This window comes from Bos taurus, chromosome 2 (genome assembly GCF_002263795.3).
Source record: "Bos taurus isolate L1 Dominette 01449 registration number 42190680 breed Hereford chromosome 2, ARS-UCD2.0, whole genome shotgun sequence".
Lineage (NCBI taxonomy): Eukaryota > Metazoa > Chordata > Mammalia > Artiodactyla > Bovidae > Bos > Bos taurus.
This window is the reverse complement of record NC_037329.1, coordinates 129277155-129302485: the sequence shown is the minus strand read 5'-3', so window position 1 is coordinate 129302485 and position 25331 is coordinate 129277155. Positions and strand designations below refer to the sequence as shown.

At 48.7% G+C, this 25331-nt stretch overlaps 1 protein-coding gene across 2 annotated transcripts; it reads right to left on the bottom strand.

Moving 5' to 3' along the window:
* Positions 1–4113: 4113 nt before the first annotated feature.
* Positions 4114–9675, bottom strand: ID3 (inhibitor of DNA binding 3). 2 transcript variants are annotated; one of them, XM_059875860.1, is made up of 4 exons: positions 9669–9675; positions 5368–5762; positions 5164–5247; positions 4114–4611 (listed from the first exon to the last, which is right to left on the bottom strand). In XM_059875860.1, the coding sequence occupies exons 1-3, from the start codon at positions 9673–9675 to the stop codon at positions 5188–5190; spliced, it is 462 nt and encodes a 153-aa protein (XP_059731843.1). In that variant the 3' UTR covers positions 4114–4611; positions 5164–5187. The 2 variants fall into 2 exon arrangements, with proteins under 2 accessions (XP_059731843.1, NP_001014950.1); NM_001014950.1 differs by lacking the exon at positions 9669–9675 and having other exon boundaries at positions 4115–4611; positions 5368–5714.
* Between the last annotated feature and the right edge of the window lie 15656 nt (positions 9676–25331).

Sequence of the window (25331 nt, the reverse complement as noted above, 5' to 3'; positions counted from 1 at the left end):
ATCCACACTGTTCACTGACCGTGCCCAAGACTGACTCACTGACTGGCCACTGATGCTACTACTCTCTGTCTATTAAGCCCAGCTGTAGACTGACCACTGCCAACTTCCACCCACACTATCTCCAAACCTTGCCACAGTCTGGCTAAAACCCCAATTCTGGCCACACTCTGACCCCTCACTCCACTTTCAGACTGACCCTTGACTTTGATCACAAAGTGATCCCCTGACCCTGCCACTGACTGACCCTTAACAGGAGAAATAACCAGAGAACAATTAAATGCTAAACTCGGAGTGAAACCGGACATCAGAGATAGAAGAGTCGGGCGGAGCAGGGAGGGAGATGGGGCGGAGGGCGGAATCTTCCCGGAGGACCCCGGTGGGCCCGGGGGCCTGCCCTCGGAAGGTCGGAGAGGCCTCGTGCGGGGCACGTCGCAGGCGCTCGAGGAATGCAAGTTGCCTGAAAAGAATGAAGGAAGGAAGGAACGGGGTGCGATCCAGGGCGGCCGCCCGGTTCGGGCAAAACTGCCGAGGCAGGAAGCGGGGTGGGGGCGCGTCGAGGCCGCCGCGGTCCGAGCGCAGCTGGGGGCAGCGGGAGAGCAATAGGGTCAGCAGCTCGGCTGGGTGGGGGTGGCTCCGGAGAGAGGGGGGTGGCCCGGGCCCCCCGCCCCTCAAAGCCAGGAGGCTGGGAACCGGGAGGCCGCGCTGCTGGCAGAGCGGCAGGGGCGCCGCGAGGCTCCGGATGGGCTGGGAGCCCCGCCCGCAGGCTGCGGAGGGAGCCGGAGCCAGAGCGGAGCCAGAGCTCAGACATCCGGGCGCCAGCGAACACCTGCGACCGGCCCCCAGGGCCCGCGGGGGGGAGCGCGGGTCGCCGGGCCGGGGGCGGGGCCGGGGCGGGGCTATCTTGGCCCCGCCCAGCCGGGCTCCGGGCCACGTGGGCCGAGGCCCCGCCCCTGCTCCGGCCTCCAGAAGCCTTGGCCGGGAGCGGAGCACCAGAGGCAGTTCTTCAAGAGCGACGCGAGGATTTAGGATGTATCCCTGGGAATGGAGACGAGTGCCAGCCAGCCGTGAGAGATGATGAGGTCGAAAGACAGCCACTGACAGTTGTCCGGCACATCCACAGCTAAGGAGAGCTGTCGCTGGCCTTCTCGGACAGGGCACCGTCTCTGGTTTGTCACACGCATGAATTTGAATCCTTGCTTTGTCACTTAGGAGCTGTGGGGCCCCGGGCAAGTTACTTCGTCTGTTCTGAACCTGGTTTTTTTGTTTGTTTGTTTGTTTTTAACAAAGTAAAAATCCCTTCCCAAAGTCCGTTTTTCAGAGCTGATGCAATAGTGAACTGTTAAGATTCGGTTAATGGTGAATCTTGTATTTTCAGAGAGTCTGGTAGATGCTTTATGCATCTTTAATCCGAAGCACAGACCTGCAAAGGAGGCACCATCATCCTCTTTTAACAAATGAGAGGGAGACCTGGGGTGGGCCTAGGTCTTTCATTTAGCAAGCACCTACTGGGGACCAAATATGTTCCCTTCCCAGGGGAAGGGAATGGAGAGGGAAAAAATTGAACGTGGACTTTGGAGCTAGGTGGTGCTGGATGCTGCTTTGCTGTGGCCCTTCCTTGTTATGTGGCCCTTCTTTGCTATGTGACCTGGATCAAGTTATTCAGCCTCTCTGAATTTGTGTCTTCTGTAAAATGGGAATAATGATACATTGCTGGGTGGTGGTGAGGATTAGAAAAATGTTAAGATAAAATAGAGCCTGGCACCTGGTAGGCATTTGATAGGTGTTTATGACACAAGACAACTCCCCTCTCAGAGTTTTCTGCCCCAGGGCCAAATTGCTTTCACTCTCTAATGACTAATGAATTGGTGTGCTGGTTTCAGCTTTTGTCCCCACCACCTGAATAGCTCAGTCTCTGAGGACCTTACAGGCAATTTCCTTGGAATTAGCTTAATAATACCTCGTAGGTGTGTGATGCATTTCAAAGAACTTTCCCACCATTATCTTCCGTCCTGGGAGGCAGCAATGCGAGAAGCACCAGCTGCTGTGCAAGGGAGGAGAGAGGCTTGGAGAGGTGAGGTGGCTGGCTCAAGGTCACACAGCAGTTGAGCCATCCAGAGCTTCCTAGCCTTTTGGTCCTGCAACTTCCAAGCAGGAAGCGGCATGCTGTGGCAAAGGGCACAGGGTATTGAGTTCAGTGCCTGGCTCTGCTGCAATTAATGGTTTAATGTGGGGCCAGGTGCCTCAAAACTGTATCAAGATCAGCGGTCTCACACAGGTGTGGATACTGAGGCTCAATAGAAACAGTCCCTAGCTTGCAGTCAAACAGCTAGTATGCTGTTTGCACTTTTGTGTGGCTGACTTACTTCAGAGCCAGCACAGGACACCTAACGAATGATCCCAGGCAGACCCAGCCTGGGTCTTGTACTTACTGGGTTTGAAGCAAAAGTTCCTCACACGGGGACTGAGGGCTCTCCCCCGGGCATTGGAAGTTTGCTTGGCCATGCATGCATCCTCAGTCGCTCAGTCGTGTCCATCTCTTTGTGACCTCGTGGACTGTAGCTGGCCAGACTCCTCTGTTCATGGAATTCCCCAAGCAAGAATATTGGAGCGGGTTGTCATTTCTTTCTTGAGGGAATCTTCCTGACACAGGGATTGAATCTGTGTCTCCTGTATTGGCAGGCAGATTCTTTACCACTGAGCCATCTGGGAAGCCCTATTGCTTTGGCAAAATTGTGTGTGCGTGTGGATTTTCTAAAGAGTGTTCATACCTTCCACCAGATCATTGGAGGAGACAGGAAACAGGTTAAGTACACTGGTTTATCAGGAGGGTGGTTCACAAAGACAAAGTTTGCCTCCCCATCACATGCCCCTGTTCACCCTTGCAAATTCACCAGGGTTAAGGCATGAAAGGTGGGTGATGACGTGACCTGTTTGTTATGAAATACTGAAGTAACTAATGCCAGGTGCCAACACATGAATGAGATCATATCATAAACAGGAATCTAGTAGGACCAGGCGCCTGGTGGAACCTACCTGGGGAACTGCCAGATCGAGGTGGAGGGGAAGCAAAGGAAGATGGCATGGTGTAGGAGTCTTGCCCTCTGCCTGACTCTCAAGCCTGGCCCCATGGAATAGCCAGTCTCAGATCCTGCTCCTTTCCACTACAGTCATGGTCACAGTCATCAAGTTGTATCCGACTGTTTGTGACCCCATGGACTGTAACACACCAGGCTTCCCTGTCCATGGTCACTGTAGTTAAGTTTAAAATCCCATTTCTGCCTCTCAAGGGACTGTGTGAACCTGACTCCAACTCATTATCCACTGAGCCTCAATTTCTCCATTTCTGAAATAGGGCTAAAGGTACTTATAGAGGAGACTCCCATTGGAGATGTTATTGGAAGGATATACCAGAAATGAGGGCTGTGGTGCCCTCTTCCTCAAGGCTCAGTCTTCAACTGGTGGTAGAATAATTCGTTCCCCTATTTCCCAACCAGCACCAAAATCCTTCTGATCAGAGTGGTTGATCAGATTTGAGGGAAGAGACTCCTATCCTATTTTCCCCAACTCTGGAAGCCCAAGAGGAAATAAACCAGAGAACGTGAGGCAGGAAATAAACCAAGCCCAATGATCCATTTATTCATCTCTGAAATGGGTCTATCAGCACCATCCCTGCCTAACAGGTGAGGGTCCTGTTTCACATCCCCTGCTAGAGAAACATCATGAATGGCATTAAAGAGGACAGCCATCTGCTAGTTAGCAACATAGCTCTCAAACTACCTAAGAACTGGGACTCAGGAGAGCAGATTTCTATCCTAGGCCCCAACTTGCTGGATGAGCTTGTTCCAGTCACTTTCTCTCTCCAGTCTTCCCTCACTTGTAAAGTGAGACAGGACAAGGCTCTTCTCTGCACCCAGTGCGTGTGGGGCTCCACCATGAGCCCTTTCTACTTCCCCCTCTTCCCCAGTCTTAGCTGGGCATTCGCCCATCTCCCTTTTAAGGGAATAAGCAAGTTTACTTTTCCTAAGCTCCAAGAAAGACATGAATTTATTCTCCCTAAATCCAGCTTTGTGAGAAACAGTGTTAGCACTTAAGGAATCAAATTATAAACACAAGTGTTTAAAAACCGTTTATTATGCAAAATGTTAACTTTTATAAAAAGTTTAATATACATCGCATGGTTACAGAAAGTCACCTTCCTGCAAAAAAGGTACAAAAGCTAAATACTCTATTATAGAGTTCATAATCAGGGCAACAGAGTCTTTCTCCAAGGAGACCAGAAGACCAGCTCTACCGCTGCCTTGGCCAAGGCAGAATTTGGAGAACAGCCAGCCCCCACCCCCAACCCCGTACACCTCCACACACTGAAAGACAGTCTTTAAAACTTGGGAGTGGGGTGAGGGCAGGGGGAGGTTGCCCAGCTGGTGCCCAGAGCTAGCGCCGGCTCTTTAGGCCACCCAAGTTCACAGTCCTTCGCTCCCGGGCGCAGGTCCAGCCTCGAGGCAGGGGTTTGGGGAAGTCAAGTGGGCAGGGCAAGGTTGAGGCCCATCCATGCCCTCGGGCTTCCGGCCGTAGAGGGTCCCGGGGTCCCGGACGGGCGCCAGCACCTGCGTTCTGGGCGGGGGAGGAAAGAAGACCAGGGAGCCGTCAGTTTCCGCCGAGCGCGCCCAAGCGGGGGCCGTCCGCAGACTGGCCGGCGCCAGGGAGGAAACTTGGTCTCTACCTCCAGCTGATAACTCGCGCCCCACACTGCCCCCACCCAGTTGGCGCCGAAAGACCACAGGCGGAGCTTGCACCACCCCTGCCTATTGGAAGTGACACTAGTTGGGAGGGGGGCTGAGAAAAACGCGGCTCCTTTTACGACTCCAAGCCACAGACAGACTGGTTATTTTATCTAGTCGGACCTGCGTCTATAGTTTCGCACCTTTGGCCAATGGGGAGGACGGGAACAACGTGCACTTAAGGTTGAAACGAACTCTGGATCAGAATTGGTTCCGTCATTCATTTGCTGTGACCACGGGCAAGTCACTTGCGTCTCTCTGGCCTGAATTTCCCTAAACCGAGGGGGCCGCGGTAATCCTTTAAAAGGCCTACCAACTCCAAGATCGCCGTTTAAGCACCAGCTGTCCCCCTTCCCCGCCCCCGAGAGAAGGCTTGGATACTCACCTGGAGGCGCCAGGACGGGCCAGGTCAGTGGCAGAAGCTCCTTTGGTCGTTGGAGATCACAAGTTCCGGAGCGAGCTCAGCTGTCTGAGAGAAGGAAAAGGGGGGAAGGGTTTACGCACGGAGTTTGGAAGGTCCAGGGGTCCCCGTAGCATCCCAGCCCTGGAGCTCAGCCCCGCCCCAGCTCCCGAGCACGCCCGCGCGCACCTGGATGGGAAGATGCGGGCCGTCTGGGGGCCCAGGGGCCGGCTCGGCCAGGACCACCTGCAGGTCGAGGATGTAGTCGATGACGCGCTGCAGGATTTCCACCTGGCTAAGCTGAGTGCCTCGCGGGACTCCGGGTACCAGTTCCCTCAGTCGCGAGTAGCAGTGGTTCATGTCGTCAAGCAGGCTCAGCGGCTCCTCGGCGGCCGGGCTCTTGCCACGGCCCCGCGCGATGGCCAGGCTGCGTTCCGACAGGCAGCATACCGCCTCGTAGCAGCCGCGAACCGGGCTGAGCGCCTTCATACTGAGCAATGAGGTTGGGAAGTGCTGGAAGGAAGGAGATAGACAGAGACCCTCTAGAGCAGCCTGCAACGCGCTCACGCGCTCCGAAGTCTGCACTTATAGAGTCGGCCTGGAGGGCACGCCCCTTTATGCAAAACAGACCGCTGTGGCCCCGCCTCCGTCGACCCTGGGCGTTCACAACCCGGGTAAATTGCAAACAGGCTTCCTCTGGCCGGTCTGACGCCGAATACCGCGGAGCCGCGGATTCAAAGAATGAGGAAGCGCTGATACTGGGGAGAGGCGGGCCTCCTTGCCAGCAAGGATTTTAAAAAAATCACTTAAAACCATTAACTTTTAAGAATTTGCCTTTTCCTGGCAGCGCCCCATATCTTCGAGCTCCCCTGCCCGCTTGCCAGTCCACCTACAGCCCAATACTGGTTCGAACCCATAGTCCTCCGAGGTCATAAATCCCTGAACAGCAAAGCTTTTTTTTTTTTTTTTTTTAAGCAAAAGATTTTTCAAGGGAAACTTGTAAGGAATTAGTGCCGCCTTGTTCCCCAATTTGCTGTTCGTCTGACCTCCAGACTCACTGGCGTCAGGAATTATCTTGTGACCAGAGGGGGAAAAAATTAATTGCGGTGAAGCTGAGGTTACAATGAAGAAAACAGATTTGGGCTAGGCGCTGAGATTGCAGAAGGAGGAGGGGAAGGGGGTTTGAGCAAAGAACACTGAGCAACAAGGAGAAAGAAAAAAAAAAAAGCTTGAATTGTGGTTTTTGCTTGGGGAAGGAAAAAAGCTCCCACCCTCTGGCCCCATGCATTCCATAAGGAGCCAAATATATGCCCAGTTATGTTTTGGAAGTGAGTTTGATTAGAATTTTGGACAGGGTTTTGAATATGGGATACAGATGGGCTGATTTCTAGATAACCTTTTTAGGAGCTCCCTTTGGGTCAGTTAATCTTTTTTTTAACTCTCCCTTCTCCCTCCCTCCAACCCCACATTCTCCACACACCTCTATGCAGAAAACAATAGTTTGGTAATTTCATCACTCTATTGTCTGTCTCTTTCTGCTGTGGAAGGGCAGGCCACCTGGACTTGATTATTCTTAGCCTTGCTGAAATGGCTCCAGCTCTATCTGAGAGCCCCCAAGAAAGGGACGGGGGGACAGGCGAGTAAGCCCCGTATTGCAATGAGACATTGCATTCTTTGCTTGTCTTCTTGTCATTTCCAAGGGTTTGGGAGAAAGTGCAGCCTCTGAATGCTGGTTTCCATCTGGGGAGTGACCAGGTGGGATCCCTCAATGGTTGCTTCCCTAATCAATCACTTGATGAATATTTATGGAGTTGCTTTCCTTAAAACAGTGACTTCTGCTCTCAAGGATCCCAGGACTCGGGGAGACAAGATTAACACCGGAAACAATTAAGAGTTCTATACTATGTGGCACTGAAGACTGGAACAATGGGAGCTCAGAGCTAGGACAATCTCAAAAGAGTCATAGTAAAACAGGACTCCAGACTGGGAGTTAGGAGTCCTGGATTCAACTTCCCAGCCTTGCCAATAATCTGTCCTGTGACCGTGGACAAGCTCAGGTACCCTGGGCTTGGTTCCTTGTGACTAAAATGGGGAAATGGTGCTAAGTGATTATTTAAAATCCTTTCCAACTCTAGCAGTCTGATGCTTTATGAAATTTGGACAGGCAGGTGTGGGATGGTAAAGGGTCCAGAAAGGAGTTTTAAGATGTTCTCAAGGTCACACCACAAGTAATGGCAGAGCCAGCCCCAAAGCCTTTTTTTTTTAGCTGTCATACCACAGGAATCTGTGTCCCAGGTAAAAGGTCTTCAAAAGATTTCTTCCTGAAATACGGATGTTTTCAAGGACAGTCTCTTTAGTATAAGAAGGTGAAGATATCCTGTGAATGGACAAATCAGTCTATGTATGCTACAGAAGTCAACTGGAGAGCCTGTCAGCTATTTGGTCTCAGGAAGGGAATATGGTGACTATGAGGACTCCTGCATGACCAAAAAGAAAACCTTTTCCTTTTCTGTCACGCAGGCCTCCATGGTTTGTGCAAGATAGTCAAGCCCAGGTTCTGGAAAAAATCATGGCCTCTGAGGCTAGGCAGATTTATGTTCAAATTTCCATTCTTTTTTAGTAAACCTGTGAGTTTTGGGTAAGTCACGTCTCTCTGCCTCAATTTTCCAATTTATAAAATGGAGCTAATTAGACCTACCTCCTTCCTTCCACATGTAATTATTAAATGTCTCTTCTCTGCAAGGCGCTTAACATACTGTCTCCATCACATCCATTAGTCTCCTTGGTGCCTGAGGACTGGTTGAGTGGATGTGAAGGCAAGTGACTGTTGAGTGCATGTCTGGTTGAGTGGTCCGTGCTTAGTCCACAGGTCCACATAGATTCGGGACAAGGCAATGGCAACCCACTTCAGTACTCTTGCCTGGAGAATCTCAGGGACAGGGGAGCCTGGTGGGCTGCCGTCCATGGGGTCGAACAGAGTCGGACACGACTGAATCGACTTAGCAGCAGCCACATAGATTCCCCCATCTCTTTTTCACTCCTCCATTACTACCACTGATGTCTCAGGCTTGTACAGCAGTTTGCAAAACATTTTCACGTTATCTCTAAAGATGCTTTCAGGTTAAAATGCCCAGAAGCTGGGCGACACAGGCAGGAAAGAGATGCAGTGGGATTAGCAAGCAGAATTCTTTCCTGGTCATGTCAATAACTTGCAATGTGGCCTTGGAAGAATTTCCTTCCTTCCTGGGCTTCATTTTTTTGTAAAATTGGGGGAGGGGGCAGCAAATGACCTCTAAGGGTACTCTCCAATGTAAGATGCTAATTCTGAAAGAAATGGGTTACGGTTGAGAACACTGGATAAAGTTTGAAACCAAAAGACTTCTTTTTCCCAACAGCGGACTGAAGGGCTAGCTCAGGCCTTCTGCAACTTGTTTAGCGGTGGTGGGGCCTCAGTCTCTTATTCCAAATGCCTCTGAACTTTCTGTTCCCAGTTCTGCTCCTTTTACCAGCTTTTTCCCCCCTCTTGCATTTTTTATTTTTATGAAAGGATGTCATTAAGGCTTTTGTCTGCGCTGTTTTTGTTTCAGAACTTTTCTCACAATCCTATTTTTTGTTGAGGAATCCGCTCCTTTGCCCAGCTGTGGGTCCCGGTCCCACAGCTGTGTTGATCTAAGACTCAGCCCCAGACAGCCTGGCGCCAGGGTGGGACGTCATGCGTTCACACAGGGATGCGTGTCCCAGGCAACCTTTCCTCGGGCAGTCACAGGCCGGCGACTGCCGCCCCCACCAATGAGCGTCCGACACCCGAGAAAGGGGCGGAGTCTGCGCCGCCCCGACTCACAAGCGGCTTGTGAATTGCAGATGCTGAGAACTTGATAACGTTCCTTGAATTGGGGCCCTTTAATGGCTTCCCCCTTCCCCACCGTCTATCTCTTTTAGTTCTTTCCTTTCTTTCGTTGATTCGCTTTCTTCCCACCTTCGTCCTTTACTACATGTGTTTAATAAGTTTTCGTCGTCTTCTTTTTTTTAACTATCTCCCCCCAGTGTCAGGAATCATTTTGCAAGCATTTCCAGAAACTGAATCTTCCTTTGCCAAAATTTAAAAAAAAAAAAAAAAAAAGAAAAAGCCAATGTTGTGCTCTCTGATTTTTTTTTTTAAGAGTTGGCAGAACTGTTATACTGTTTTGTCTTTAAAATTTTAAAAAGTGGTGGGGGGTCTCTGCGCTGTCGATTTCAAAGCCAAAGTAATGATGATGAGAATTGCAGATGTCTTTTTGCCTAAACTGAGCTTCTATCTACCTTTCTATTTTTTGCTTTTAATGTCGAAAGTGGGGATCAAGGGAACCTCTGAATCTTGCCCAAAGTTACTCTTTTTACTATGGGGAGCCCTTATAGGAATGTGGACATCAGAGGCCTCCAAGATGGGCTCCTCTATAGTTCAGAAGTACTCGGATATTAGTTGCTGACCTGTAGCCAGGACCCATACCTACCCTTCATGTGGCTCCCTGTCCACTCTGCCCTCTAAATCTCTTTTGAATTAGGGTAGTCTGCTGTATTAGGGATACCTTAGGGGTCTCAAGAATCCTCAGATGCTGCATTTCCTAATATGTACCTGTTTGACTTCCCTGGTGGCTCAGACAGTAAAGAATCTGCCTGCGGTGCAGGAGACCCTGGTTCAGTCCCTGGGTCTGGAAGATCCCCTGGAGAAGGGAATGGCAACCCACTCCAGTATTCTTGCGTGGAGAATTCCATGGACAGAGGAGCCTGATAGGCTACAGTCCATGGCATCACAGAGAAATGGACATGACCAAGTGACTAACACACACACACACACACCTGTCTACTCACAAAGTACCTGTAAGAGTGTGAGGAGGATTTCCTAGCCACACACTTAGAACATACCCCTCCCTCTCCCCCTAGCAAGGCTAGACCTCCAACTACAGCTTGAGACTCTTGTGAAACAAGATCACAGGGAATGCAGGTTCAAAGCCAGGCTCAAACCCTTGGATGCACTACCTAGCCTGCCTCTGCCTCAGTTGTCTCCTCTGTAAAATGGGGAGAAATACCCACCCACTTAACAGCTGGGAGGATCAAGGGGACAAGGGATAGAAAGTGCCACAGGAACCAGTTAGTTATTTTCATGTGCTGTGATGTGATATAGCCCCTGGTGAGTGAGGTGGTTTCAAGAAGCTTAATGGTTCCTGCTGAGACTGTTCTCAGGAACATGGGCAATACTGAGAAGAAGACTATGGGGAGCCTCTGGATCTCAGGCATGAGCCCTTACAGGAATGTGGACATCAGAGGCCTCCAAGATGGGCTCCTCTACAGTTCAGAAGTACTCGGTCTCATCATTATCGTCATCATCGTCGTCATCCTTCACTGAATCTTAACTATTTGCCAAGTCCTTCTTGCCTTATGCATTATCTCATTGAATCATTCTGTGTTCCAGCAGACCGAGGCTCAGGGAAGTTAATATACTTGCCTAGGGTTACATGGCTAATAAGCTACAGATCCAAATTTTGTACCCAGGTACCTGTTTCAAAGCTTTTATCCTTCTGTGTTTATGCTTTTCCTTCTGCCCTTTCAAGGGACCTCCTAGGAAAGTAGTCTGCTCCTGAGACATTTTATTCTACTCGATAGAGAAAAGCAAGGGGGACAATCATTAGGTTGGAAGACAGACACTAAGGTATTAGAAAATATTTTCTAAGCAGAGAGAGACTCAGAGAGCTTTGGAAATTTCTTGGAAATCTGAAGATTTTTTTTTCCCCCCCAAAAAACCTTCCTGTCCATGCTTTAAGGGATGTTTATTCTTAAACAAAGTGCAAACTGACTACTCCTGTATTTAGGAGTCAGCTGTGGAGTTGAGTTTCCTGCCTCTCTCCTTCTTTCAACCCAAAGCCAGCCTAGCTTGGTCCAGTCATACCGCCCTGAAGCTAACTAAGCCCTTATGTCAGCAGGTAGGCAGTGACCGTGGGACGGCCAGAGGCTGGGTTGGCATCTGGGAGGTATGTGGGTGGGTGGACAACCGCAGGGAAGTACGAAGGGAATTTACTTTCTGATAACCTATCTTGTGCTGGTGCTTTATAAATTCTGTCTTGTATAATCTTCTCTTTTGAGGGTAGGTATTATGACAAAGGTATTGAAGGTCAAAGAGACTTGTCCACAGAGCCAGGAGAAAAAAACATTCCAACAATCAAAATCTGAACTCTCAGGTCTGGTGGCTCAAACATTGATGAATAAAAGGATGGAGACAGACTTTCAAACTGCACACAGTGTCCAGACACACAAGGACTAATTCCCTCACTCCAGCTGCTGCTGCTAAGTCTCGTCAGTCGTGTCCAACTCTGTGCGACCCCATAGACGGCAGCCCACCAGGCTCCCCCGTCCCTGGGATTCTCCAGGCAAGAACACTGGAGTGGGTTGCCATTTCCTTCTCCAATATTTCTCCAGCATTTCTAGGCTAATGAGGACAGATAGGGATAACCTCATTTCCCTGTTAAGAGAAGTTTGGAGAAAAAAAGAAAGAAAAGGTTTGGAGCTTCTAGTCTTTGGAGAGCAGCAGCAGGTTATGTGGGAATCAAGTAGCAAAAGGAAAAGGAATTATTGCAGAGGTTTTGCTATTTCCAAAGCACTTTCCTTCATAGTTCACTGAACTCTTCTAACCATCCTGTGGGGTTTATAGCTCACCTGCTTTGTAATTATGTCATATTGTCTCCCTAGTCTCAGTATCCCTCACGGTGCCTGGCAGAGAATGGGCAATGAGTAAGGATGTACTGAATTAAGCTCCATCCCAGTGATCACTCATGGGAGACCCCTTAGGGGATGTAGTTACCACAGACAGATACTGACAATTGGATTAGGGCTGTCACTACTGGGGTTCAGGAAGGGCTTTAGAAAGATGATGGAACCAAGGCAAGAAAAAATGAAGGTTAAAAAAAAAAAAAAGGATCATGGAAAAGCAATGTTCACCCTGCCCTGATATTGTCTTGTGTTGGTCCAGGTCCCAGCAGCAGTTCAAAGGGTAGGTATTGAGGTTGGGATGGGACGGATCTGGCCTGGGGACAGAGCTGAACCTGCTGGGGCCAATTCCACGCCCAACTGGGCATTGAGGTAGAAGTGCAGGGGTGCGGGAAGGCTGAAGACAGGCTGGCCACAGATACCCCTGAGTGTCTTCGTTACTGGGGCCCCAGCATCAGCAGGCTCATAAGGGATTAGTTTTACCAAGTGCCAATGATGAGTCAGGCATCTTACATATGTTATCTCCTACAACCCACATATCCATCAAAGCTCAGAGAGGTGAGGCGACTCACCCAAGGTCACACAGCTGTTAGGAGGCAGAGCACAGCTGCTTGAGTCCAGAGCTTGTGCTCCAAAGCATGAGCCAGGCTGCCAACTGGAGGGAGGGTCTAGAAGCTAATACTGGAGAATGCAGGCCAGTCTTAAGGAAAAATGGGGATTGGAAGGAGAAGTGAAGTGACATGAAAGTCGCTCAGTCGTGTCCGACTCCTTGTGACCCCATGGAGGATATAGTCCGTGGACTTCTCCAGGCTAGAATACTGGAGGGGGTAGCCTTTCCCTTCTCCAGGGGATCTTCCCAACCCAGGGATCGAACCCAGGTCTTCTGCATTGCAGGTGGATTCTTTACCAGCTGAGCCACCAGGGAAGCCCAAGAACACTGGAGTGGGTAGCCTGTCCCTTCTCCAGGGGATCTTCCCCACCCAGGAATCCAACCGGAAGGAAAAGGAAATTCATATTGGAAACCCACGTTGCTGAACAGACCTTTATGGTGTCAGGTGGTGTGTGGGTGTCTGTGTATGTGTGTAAGTGGGTTCTTCTTTTGAATATGTGTGTTCCTCCCAGAGTGTGTATTGTTGGCCCCTCTCTGGCTGTGGGACCCTTCTTGAGAGTTTGTGTGTCTATGTCCCTGGTGAGACAGAGTGTGTGTGTGTGTGTGTGTGTGTGTGTGCACGCGTCTCCCTGCGTGTTACTTAAAAGTGCGGTTCTCGTGGCCCCCTGCCTGAGGATACGACCTCCTGCGGGTGTGCAGCCTTCTCCCCACGTGCCCTTTCCGCGTGTGCCCATCTTCCCCCAATCTCGGGGCCAGCTGCAGAACAGGGCCAAGAGGACAATGGGCTTGCGCGCCCGGGTGGCCCTTTTCCTCCACTCCCTCGGCCCCTGCGACCCTCCCGCCCGCACCCCGCGCCCCCGCGGGCCTCACCCCGGGCTGGGTCGACCTGCCCCGGCCATCCGCGCCCGCGCCCCTGCGCCCCACCCCGGCCCGGCCCGGCCCGACCTCGGGGGGGCCCTCCCCGCCCGCGCCACTGCGGCCCCACCCGGGCGGCCCGGGGCGCGCAGCTGCGGGGACACACAATCGCCGGCTCCCCCGCCCCGCCCCTCGCGCAGCCCCTCGCCCAACAAAAGCCGCTTTCTTTCCCCCACAACAGATTAAAGACCAGGAGGGGGTGAAAAATAGCTTCTCCGGCCCTGGCGGGGGAGGGGCGCGGGAAAAGTCGGGGCTTTGGGGACTCTTTGATGGCGAGTGTGTGGGAAACCCGGAGGAATGCGGCTGCTCCGACCGCCGCGGCGGGGAGAGGCGCCGAGAGGAAGGCCCGCCGCCCTCCCCACCCCGGGACCCCCGCGGCCCGAGCGCCCCCCGATCGCCCCCATCGCCCCTCGCGCCCTCGGGGTGCCTCCTTCCTCCTCGCCCCCGTCGCGCCTCTCTTGCTCTTGCGGTCTCTCCCGCACGTTCTCATTTCTCTCTCTTCTTCCTGCTCTGCCTTCCTCTCGTTTTCCTTTTTCTGAATCCCCTTTTCATCTCCACCTCCTTTCTCTTTCTCTTCTGTCTCTTCTCTTCGTCTCTCGCTCCGTGCCTTGATCTTGATCTACGCGTCCGTCCTGTTCTTCTGTCTTGGGCACACTCTTGGTTCCCCTTTGTGTCTGCGTCTGGGGTTTCTTCTCTTTGCCTCTGGCTCGGGCCCTCCTGGGTTGGCTCATAGCAATGATGATGCCCGGTTTGGGACGTCTCTCTCGCCCTTTCTCCTGCCTGTTTGGAGAGGCTGGGAAGAGGGCACAGGGATGTGGGTAGTCTTTACACATTTAAACACCCCCATTCCCTAACACACGTATGAGTGGAGACAGGAGCTGGCAGGGGAAGTCTGGGGGAGCCCAGAAGATGGCCGAGAGCAGACTTGGGGAGGCCTGGCCCGCTAGATCCGGCAGAATAGAAATAAGGAGCTCCTGGAGGCGTCCAAGGGTGCAGAATTATTTTCGGGCTCAGTTTAATTCAGTCTCTGAAAGGAATTCCTGGCCCAGGACCGGATTGTGGCCTTGGGACCCTGGTGGGAATGAGTTGGGTCTCCTGACTCCCCCTTCTCTCTAGTCCTCGGGATAGGCTGGGGAGAGGAAGGGGGCTGGTTCAAGACAAAAGGCTTCCAGGTGGCTGGGGGCAGGGGCCTTCCATGTACAGACAGTGAGGTCCATGCAGGGGAACTCAGCCTGAGAGCCCAGAAACCATGCTTTCGCATGTGGCTCTGCCACTGGCTGACAACCCTGGACAAACCTTCTCCCTTTTGGGCATCAGTGTCCCCACCTGTCAAACGAGATACGTATTTAGAGGTGCCAAGATCTGACTTACTCCAAATGCACTGCTTCTATTAATTAATCCGCTTTCTCCTTTCGTGTTTATGAAAGACAAGCATTCAGTCAGAGCTTCTGATTAGCATGATTCATTACCATGAAGAGCTATTCTGATTCCAGCCAAAGGCACCCCAGGAGACCCCCCTTGATGCTTCAGTGGTATGTGCAGCAGAATGGAGACTATGGGCTTTGGCGGCAGACAGCTTGGGTTTGAATCCTGCCAGTGTCCAGCTGGGTGACCTTGGGGAGACCACACCTTCCCTCTGTTTTCTTATCTGTAAAAAGGAGATATTCATAACATCTCCCCACAGGGTTGCACTGAGCGTTACATCAGATAACAGATACAACAGTGTAAGAAGAGAGGTGCTCAATAAACAGCAGCTGTTAAGATATTGATGCTCTTTACCAATGCCGTCCAGTAGAACTAGCATTTAGGCACAGATGTGAGCCATGTGTGTAATTTAAGGTTTTCTAGCAGCCTCATTTTTAAATTTTTTAATAAATTAATTTCAATAATGTATTTTTACCTAACCCAATATACCCCCAATACTATTTGAACCTGTAATTAATACCAAAAACCCTACTAATTTCACATTACTTTTTCATGCTAAATCATCAAAATCTGATGTATATATTATAACTCAGCACATTTCAGTTCAGACTAGCCACATTTCAGGTCCTCAACAGCACACAGACAGCGCTAGTCTAGTTAGTTAGAAAGTCAGTGTAGGCAACTTCCCTGGTGGTCCCGTGATGAAGACTTCGAGCTTCCACTGCAAGAAGCATGGGTTCAACCTCTGGTCAGGGAACTATGATCCCACATGCTGCACAGCATGACCAAAAAAAAAAAAGTCAAGATAGACCTTGGAGAGGAAAGGACACCTGAGCTAGACCTGAGTCTTGAAGGCCAAGTAGGATTTTAATACTTGAAGAGAAAGCAAGAGGGAGACAGCAGAGAATGGTGGGAGCAGAGGTGTTGATCAGCTTGGCTGGGCAGAAGCTAGAGGGCAAGGTGAATGCTGGCCAAGACTGGATGGGTAGATGGAGCGATGGGGTGTGTAGAAAGCCTTGAATGCCAGGCTAAGAGGATAAAGGGTGTGTGGGCTTTTTTCACTTTCTTTCCAGGAAAGGAGGCAGCAGTACCTTGGATTCTAGCACCATTCTATTAAGATTCTGTTAAGACCTCTACTAATACTAGCTACCATTTATAGAAGATTCACTATGATCAGGCACTGCTGCTGCTGCTGCTAAGTCGCTTCAGTCGTGTCCGACTCTGTGTGACCCCACCAGGCTCCCCCGTCCCTGGGATTCTCCAGGCAAGAACACAAGTGGGTTGCCATTTCCTTCCCCAATGCATGAAAGTGAAAGTGAAAGGGAAAGGGAAGTCGCTCAGTTGTGTCCAACTCTTCGAGACCCCATGGGCTGCAGCCCACCAGGCTCCTCTGTCCATGGGATTTGCCAGGCGAGAGGACTGGAGTGGGGTGCCATCGCCTTCTCCGTGATCAGGCACAGTGCTAAGCATTTTATGTTAATTATCTCATTTAATTCTCTCAGCAAATCCTCATACTTACTGCTGGGAATGTAAGACTTTGAAAAACTAGCAGTTTCTTATAAAGTTAAATATAAATTGACCATATGACTTTAGCCATTCTTCTAGGTATTCACCCAAGAGAAATGAAAACATATGTCTGTTCAAAACCTTGTACAGGGAACAGTCATAGCAGCCTTGCTCATTATAACCCCACATTGGAAACAACCCCAAAGTCTATCAAATGATGAACGCATAAACAGAATGTAGTACAGTCATATATGATGGAATATTACTCAGCAATAAAAAGGAGCAAACATGGGAATTCCCTGGTGTTCCAGTGGTTAGAACTTGGTGCTTTTATTGCCTTGGGCCTGGGTTCAATCCCTGGTCAAGGAACTAAGATTCCCACAAGCTGTGGAGTGTAACCAAAAAAGAAAAAAAAAAGGAACAACTACGGATGTATAGAATCTATAGATGGACCTCAAAAATATTAGCCTAAGTGGAAGGAACAAAGCACAAAGGACAACATATTGTATAATTCCATTTATGTTCAATTTCCAGGAAAGGTAAATTTATAGGGATAGAATATAGAATAGTGGTTACCTAAGGCTAAGAAGAAGAAGAGGAGTGACTGCTAATGAGTACAAGAGAGTTTTTTTGGAGAGACTGATCACAGCTGACTCTTTTCGAACCCTTGGTCTGTAGCCCACCAGGCTCCTTGGTCCATGGAGTGGGTAGCCATTCCCTTCTCCACGGGATCTTCCCGACCCAGGGATCACACCTGGGTCTTCTGCACTGTGGGCAGAGTCTTTACTGTCTGAGCTACCAGAGAAGCCCCAATAAAAATATTTTAAAATGGATGTGGTGATGCTCATACAATTCTTTAAATAGGCTAAAAAATCACTTAGTTGTGTACTTAAAGCAGGTGAATTTTATGGTATGTAAATTATACCTCAATAAAGCGCTTTTAAAAAAAGAAAAGCGTCTCAACATCTGAGATAGATACGCTGGCCTTCCCATTTCACAGGTGTGGAAGCCTCAGAAAGGTGAAGCCCACCGCCACTCAGCTAGGAAGTGGAGGAGCTGGGTTTGAAACCTACAAGGCTGTGCTCTTGATCACTGGGCTCTCTTGCTTCCTAAGGTTTGCTTGGGAAGTGCCCTTCATCTTTCTGGAGCATCTAACTCCCAGGTTTGGTGCCAGACACACTTGCAACCTACAACAACTGCTCCCTAGATGACGAGGGTTGGGGGAGGCGGCAGAGGGCCTGGGGTGGATCTGGGACGCTGGGAGAACCTCCTCGTGAGAAAGCTCAGGCAGCAGCTGGGCCAGGGTCACCCATGGCAACCCCCCCATGCACTGACACCCCCTCCCCAATCCTGTATCCCTCCCCGGGGAGAGAACTTGGCTTCAAAACTGAGACCAGAATGTGAGCCAGAGACCTGACCTGACCCCCACCTTAGAATCCACTGGATCTGGGACTATGTCAGGGGAGGGGCTGTCCCCAAACCAAACAAACTGAAATCCAACTGCCCCACTCAGTCCTGTTATTTTATGATCATGCCATATAATCACACCAGAAGACAGACTTTAATTGAAAGTCATGGAATCTGGAATCTTGAAATCCTGATTCAAGCCTCTGTCTTCTCTGTGTCCAAACTCAGTGTCCTTGAGGAACTTGCTTACCTTCTCCAGGCCTCAGTTTCCTTATCTATAAAATGATGACCTGGATATTCCCTTCAGAGTGTGGTTGTAAGTATTTGGGGGCCCAGAGGTTAAATTCACTTCATTTTGATCACCTTCATTGCATGTCTTAAGTTGTTATTGTGTGAGTCGCTCAGTTATGTCCAACTCTTTGTGAACCCATTGACCGTAGCCCGCCAGGCTCCTCTGTCCACGGGATTTCCCAGGCAAGAATACTGGAGTGGGTTTCCATTTCCTTATCCAGGGGTATCTTTCTGACCCCTGGATTGAACCCAGATCTCCTGTATTGCAGGCAGATTCTTTACTGTTTGAACCACCAGGGAAGCCCTAAGTTGTTATGGTTTTAATAATTCTCCCACTCAAAAGAAACAAGTTTAGAAGAGAACAGTAAAAATAATAATAAGAGTCATTTTTGGACACTGATTTTGTGTTGTTCCAAGTGCCTTACTTACCTTAACTCATTAATCTTCGTAACAGTCCATAAAATTGGTATCATTATCACTTCTGTTTTACAGACTGGAAAACTGAGGCTCAAAGAGGGTAAGCACATTGGCTCAAGGTCACCAAGCTGAGCGACTCTCAAGTCTTAGCTTTTTGCCATTCAGATTGGAATAGAGTGGAACTGAAGACACCAGTTGGTTTTATCAAAGTCCTGGTGTGTGAGGATAAGGAAAAACAGCAAAGATGGTGGATCCAAAGTAACTAGCCCATTTGTTAACATTTATTCACATTTCACCATTTCTAAACCTTCCTGCCAGGAGGTCACACATTGCATTCATGTTTTGTTTTGTTTTTTACCTTGAACGTAAACTATTGTGTTTTTAAAATATTTTTAAATGAATAAAGGGATTTCAATGTAATGTTTTAAATAGAGAGCACTTCCACCTGGTTCGAAATTCAGAAAGCATGAAAAGGCAGAGAGTGAAAAGCCTCCTGCTCCCCCCGACCCCTGCCAGCCTCCTGCCTGCCAGTCTGCACACAGTCAGCCGGTGTTGCTAGCGATTTCAGGGGGAAGAGAAGAACTGATACGTTTTGAAATTAGAAAGGGTCTGCTTGATTTGTTCTGAAGCCATGAGGCATAAAGCCTACCTCAGTCTGGTTGATTTCTTCAGGTTGGCCTCTGCCTGATTTCCTGTACCCTTTGATGCATCACTGCTTCCTGCAGGTGATGGCTGGTCCCTCAGGGAAATGGTTGGTCCCTTCTCCCTCTCAACTTTCCCCCGAGGCACCCCCTGCAGTACCTGCTCTGCTCCTGACCACGTTCCCTCCCATGTCCAGGCCCAGCTGGTTCCTCCTCCCCCAGAGCCTGGAAAGTCTGTAAATGCCAGAGGACATCTCATCATCTCACCATCTCACCACTGATGGGGTGGAGATAAATTCAGAAGTCACACCTGGGTGGCCTCAGGCCAGATCTAGCCCATGAGAATTTTTTTTTTTTTCCCAGCCTGTTCAGTGATTTCAGAATTGGAAAATTTCACCCGAAGAAAGCTGGGGCTGAGCAGCAGATGCCCCCTTTAGAAGGGGACACTGAGAATATGTTCTCATTTAGAATATGTTCACTGGGTCATCATGGTCCCCACTGCTCCCTGTCAGGTAATGGGGTAGACAGATTAATGGTCACTTTGAAGGTATCCACATCCTGGAAACTCCTACACTGTTTGTGGGAATGTAAGTTGGTGCAGTCACTGTGGAAAACAGTACAGAGGTTCCTTAAAAATCTAAAAATAGAGTTACCGTATGATCTAGCAATCCCACTCCTGGGCATATATCCAGACAAAACTCTAATCCAAAAAGATACATGCCCCACTATGTTCATAGCAACACCATTCACACTAGCCAAGACATGGAAATAACCTAAATGTCCAGTGACAGATGGCTGGATCAGAAGATGCGGTATCTGTATACAATGGAATATTACTCAACCATAAAAAAGAACGAAATAATGCCATCTGCAGCAACACGGATGCCGCTAGAGATGATCACACTAAGTGAAGTTAGAAAGAGAAAGACAAATACTTTATGATATCACTTATATGTCAAATCTAAAGTATAACATGAATGAACCTATCTACAAAGCAGAAATAGATTCTCTGACATAGAGACCCAACCTGTGGTTGCCAATGGGGAGGGGGATGGGAGAAGGGATGGAGTGGGAGGTTGGGGTTAGCAGATGTAAGCTTTTCTATGAGGAATGGATAAACAACAAGGTCTTGCTCTATAGTACAGAGAACTATATTCAGTATCCTATGATAAACCATAGTGGAAAAGCATATTAAGCATATATATATATCACTGAATCACTTTGCTGTACAACAGAAATTAACACAACATCATAAAGCAACTATACTTGAATTAAAAAAAAAGAAGGTATCCATCTCTTAATCCCTGGAACGTGAATATGTTATATGAACATGTTACATTACATGGCAAGTGGGAATCAAGGTTGCAGATGGAGTTAAAGTTGTTAATCAGCTGATCTTAAAATCAGGAGATTGTCCTGGATTTTCCGTCGGGTCCAGTGTAATCACAGGGGGCTTCCCTGGTGGCTTAGGCAGTAAAGAATCCACCTGCAACGCAGGAGATCCAGGTTCGATCCCTGAATCAGGAAGATCCTCTTGAGAAAGGAATGGCAACCCACTTCAGTATTCTTGCCTGGAGAATCCCATGGACAGAGGAGCCTGGAGGGCTACAGTCCATTGGGTCACAAAGAGTGGGACGTGACTGAATGACCAACACAACAACAGCAACCTAATTACAGGGGTCCTTAAAAGTGGAAGAAGGTAACAAAAGACGCGAGTCAGAGATGTGGCGATGGAAGCAGGGTCAGAGAAGTGCCATATGGCTTACTTTGAAAATGGAGGAAGGGGCCAGAAAGCCAGAAAAGCAACAAAATGGAGTCTCCTCTAGAGCCTCCAGAAAGAAACACAGCCCTGCAGACACCTTGATTTTATCCCAGTGAGATCCTTGTCGAGCTTGTAATCTACAGAACTGAAAGATACTACCTTTGTGTCATTTGAAGGCACTAAGTTTGCAGTAATTTGTTACAGCCATGACAGAAAACTAATGCAGTTTATATAGGGTCTCTTAGGTCTTGGCATGGTGGAGAGTGGGGCCCTGCTGGTGAGGGCTGTTGTAGGTGGGAGACACCTAGCTTAAGATGCTCAAGAAACGGGGGCTTCCTTGGTGGCCCCAGTAACAAAGAATCCAATGCAGGGAACTTGGATTCGATCCCTGGTGGGGGAACTATGATCCCACAAGCTGTGGGGCAAATAAGTCTGCTCACTGCAGCTGCTGAGCCAGCACGCTCTAGAGCCCACGCGTTGCAACTAGAGAAGCCTGTGCACTGCAGCTAAGATCCAGCACAGCCTGAAAAATAAGAGAAGGGATAGGCGGCCCACTCCAGTATTCTTGGGCTTCCCTGGTGGCTCAGCTGGTAAAGAATCAGCCCACAATGCAGGAGACCTGGGTTCGATTCCTGGATTGGGAAGATCCCCTGGAAAAGGGAAAGGCTACCCACTCCAGTATTCTGGTCTGGAGAATTCCATGGACTGTATCATCTGTGGAGTCGCAAAGAGTCGGACACGACTGAGTGACTTTCACTTTAAAAAAAAAGATGCTCAAGAAATGGCACCTATTGTCAGAAGGAATAGGCTTATAAGGTGGGCCCAGGCCGAGGAGAGACATTGATTCTTGCTTTGACTTTTCCTCCATCTGCTCTGCTAACACTCCTGCCTGGTTTGCTTCCCAGAGCCCAGTGCTCGCTGACAGGGGTGCTGAGTATCTAGGCCTTGGAAACATGGCAACCACTCCAAGAGTCAGCAGGTGTCAGCAGCCAGTGGAGGGATCTGATCCCTGACCGAAGATAGGATTAGGGGGTCAAAGCAGAAAAACAAGGACTAGGTCCCTGGCTGGGTAAAAGGGCCATCTCAGCTGCAGGTGGGAGGAGCAGGAGCGGGCCCTGAAGTGGGGTGCAAGGTGGGACAGGGCACCGCGTTGGTCCAGGCTGGAGGCCTGCTTGAGGTGAGGAGTCCTGAGAGCAGGCGGTAGGATGCCTTGCTGGGAGGGAGCTGAACTCATTTATCCTGAGCAATTACTGATGACCGCTAGTGGCTTACTGTGTCAGACTTGCCAAAGACATTCATGTTTAACAGTGCATATCACTTCAACATAAAAAGGTGAAGTTGCATTTCAGGTCGCAGTCTCTGAGAAAGAAAACCTCATGGCCAGGGAGATGTAGGATGCCACGTGGATGACCACGTGCCTTATTTGCTCTCAGGGCCCTACACCCTCAGAAGGATTCCCATGTTCTAGTCCCTGTACTCTTAAATGTCTTTAGGCTTTCATTACAATTCTTCATTGGAAGGGCTGGTGCTGAAGCTGAAGCTCCAATACTTTGGCCACCCAATGTGAAGAACTGACTCACTGGAAAAGACCCTGATGCTGGGAACGATTGAAGGCAGGAGGAAAAGGGGATGACAGAGGATGAGATGGTTGGATGGCATCACCAACTCGATGGACATGAGTTTGAGCAAGCTCTGGGAGTTAGTGATGGACAGGGAGGCCTGGCGTGCTGCAGTCCATGGGGTCGCAAAGAGTTGGACATGACTGAGAGACTGAACTGAACTGAACCGAGCAATTCTACTTGCCTGTGTATTCTGGGCAAGTTTATTTTTTCTTATTTTTAGCATATGCTCATATAATACTTGGTATATTAAGTATTAACAGCCAGGCACTGTTCTAAGCACTTTATAAAAATGTATTTAATCATTATAACAACCATTGACAGAAGTACTGTTATCTCTATTTCATAGATGAGGGAACAGAGGCACAGAGAGGTTAAGTAATTTTCCCAGGTTGAGAACGATTGTTCTCACAGGATCTGGGAAGGGTTAGATGCAGTAATGCTCGCAAGATACCTCTATACATTCCTTTCCCCATCCTTCTATCCCTCTACTGGGTGAATTCTGCCTCCTCAGAACCTTCTTTATCTTTCTGTTCTTTACTGATGTTGAAGATGCGCCTACTTAAGTATAGACTGGTGTTCGAGAGCTTCTTGCAAAGCTGAAGCTGGCTCCAGGAGTCAGACCTGTGTTCTGGTCTCATCACTTCCTCTGACACTGCGTGTGGCCTTAGCTGAACCCCTTTCCCTCCCCCAGCCTCAGTTTCCCCATGTGTACAATGAGGGGGTTGACCTAAAAGCTTTCCAAAAGATCTTCTAGCTGCAGAAATCAGTGACTGGGTGATTCATACCAAATACAAACAAATTCCCCTTACAAAGTCCAAATTCTTCCAGAGACTTAGTCATTCCAGGGTTTGAACTTTCTCGCAAAAGCCATTTCAAAAATTCTTCCAGCTTAAAAAAAAAAAAAAAGAAGCTATTAAAAGAAAGTAAAAGTTTCAAAACCAAATCCTAAGCAAACCCCCTTGAAAACAATACACAGATGCACACACACACACACACACAACACCCAAGGTAACTCTGAGAACAGGATATGAAACCTCTCAGGCTGGCGCTAAGAAATGATTCACAGGCCTTTCGAGATGCTTCTATTTCAAGGCATGATCCACCCACTGGATCTGGTGGCTCCAAAACCAGAATAAACCTTAAAGAAGCTGCCATTTCTTATCTCAACATAGAGTTAGCCCAGCCTGCATCCTCGGGTCTCAGGGCTCCCTCCAGAAGACGAGGTTGAGTCCTGTGAATTCCCTTTCTGTTCTATTTCAGGTCTCAAGCTGCAGGCTTGTTTAAAGTCTTTTGCATCCACCTTTGGTTGGCTGACTCCGAGTTTAAAGCAACACGGCCTAATGGGTTTACAGCACAACCTGGGCGTTCAGTAGTTTAGCAAGGTCTCTCTATGGCTCCGTCCTACTACATTCTAGGTTGGTCATTCCATAGCTGTCCCCAGCTAGACAATCCTACCTGGCTTTGTATCAATATCTATAATACTGGTAGTATTACGCTATCACTATTATACTTGTCCAGAAAGCATGGATTATAGTGCACCAATCAAAATGCCATGTTCTTATGTAAAACAGAAATATAAAAGTCATTTATTTATTCAATGAAATTCTTATGGAGCACTTACTATATACCAAGCCCTGAAGTGGATTGGTGCTAAGATCCAGCCCCAGCCTTCAAGGAGCTTTGTGAATAGGAAAATCTGATGAGTTAAATGTAGTAGAAACATAAGGAACTATTTCCTATAGGAAATGGCCTGCATAAAAACTGATACCAAAGTTGGAGCAAAATTTAAAGAAATGCAAATGCTTGTGACATGGTTAAGTACCTGCTCACCTGGAGTTTTCCTGTGTTTTAAATTTAGTAAAGTTCTACCCTTCATGATGCTTCAGTTGCTCCCTAAAATCCTGCAGGAAAGGTCATCATCTGGACCAGACCTACTTTTCCTCCCAGTGAGTTTCCTCACCCCAATCACATGTTCACACATCATTGCTTCATGGTGTCTTCCCTCCTCCTCTTCTTATCTCTGGGGTCTGATTCAAAAGCCCACTTTGCCCAGGAACCTATCTGGCCATGCTGTCACAATTCCTAAACACAGATCTCAGGCTCTTTGCTTGGCTTTTAGCCTGTCCTGCTTTGGCCTCTCTTGTATTTCTGTCCTGAACCTTCACCTAACTTGTGAATCAGGGGAAAGAAGACAAGAACTAACATTTATTAAATGCTTTCTTGGTGCCAGGCTAGCCCTTTCCTGCACATTTTGTGCCTGGCTTCCCTGGTGGCTCAGTTGGTAAAGAATCTGCCCGCAATGTGGGAAACGTGGATTCGATCCCTGGGTTGGGAAGATCTCCTGGAGGAGGAAATGGCAACCCACTCCAGTATTCTTGCCTGGAGAATCCCATGGACAGAGGAGCCTGGCAGGTTACAGTCCATGGGATAGCAAAGAGTCTAACACAACTGAGCAACTAAGCCCACACACATACGTTTTGGCCTTAACTGTATTTTGTTTAGTCTTTACAGTTGAACAACTGAGAGACTAACACTTTCACTTTCACTTTCACAGAGAAAATGTTAAATATTTGCAGACTGAATACTTAACTTAAACCTAATAATAACTCTTTGAGGCAAATGCTATGTGTATTCCCATTTTAGAAATGAGGAAATTGAGGCACAGATGGGTTAAAGCCTGCCTTTGAGGTCTTTCTGCCTCCAAAGCTAAAGTTCAGGCTCATTTTCCTACTCCGCATTGGTTTTTTTTTATTTTTATACATATTTTTCCCCTAAAATATCTTATACATATAGTAAGTGCTTAACAAATAGCTACTGAC

Bases quoted from the DNA above. Each gene is read 5' to 3' on its own strand.
- ID3 (XM_059875860.1), bottom strand. The intron at 5,248-5,367 runs GTGCGCGCGGGC...TCCTTCTCTCAG, and splicing joins GCCCGCATCTTCCCATCCAG to ACAGCTGAGCTCGCTCCGGA.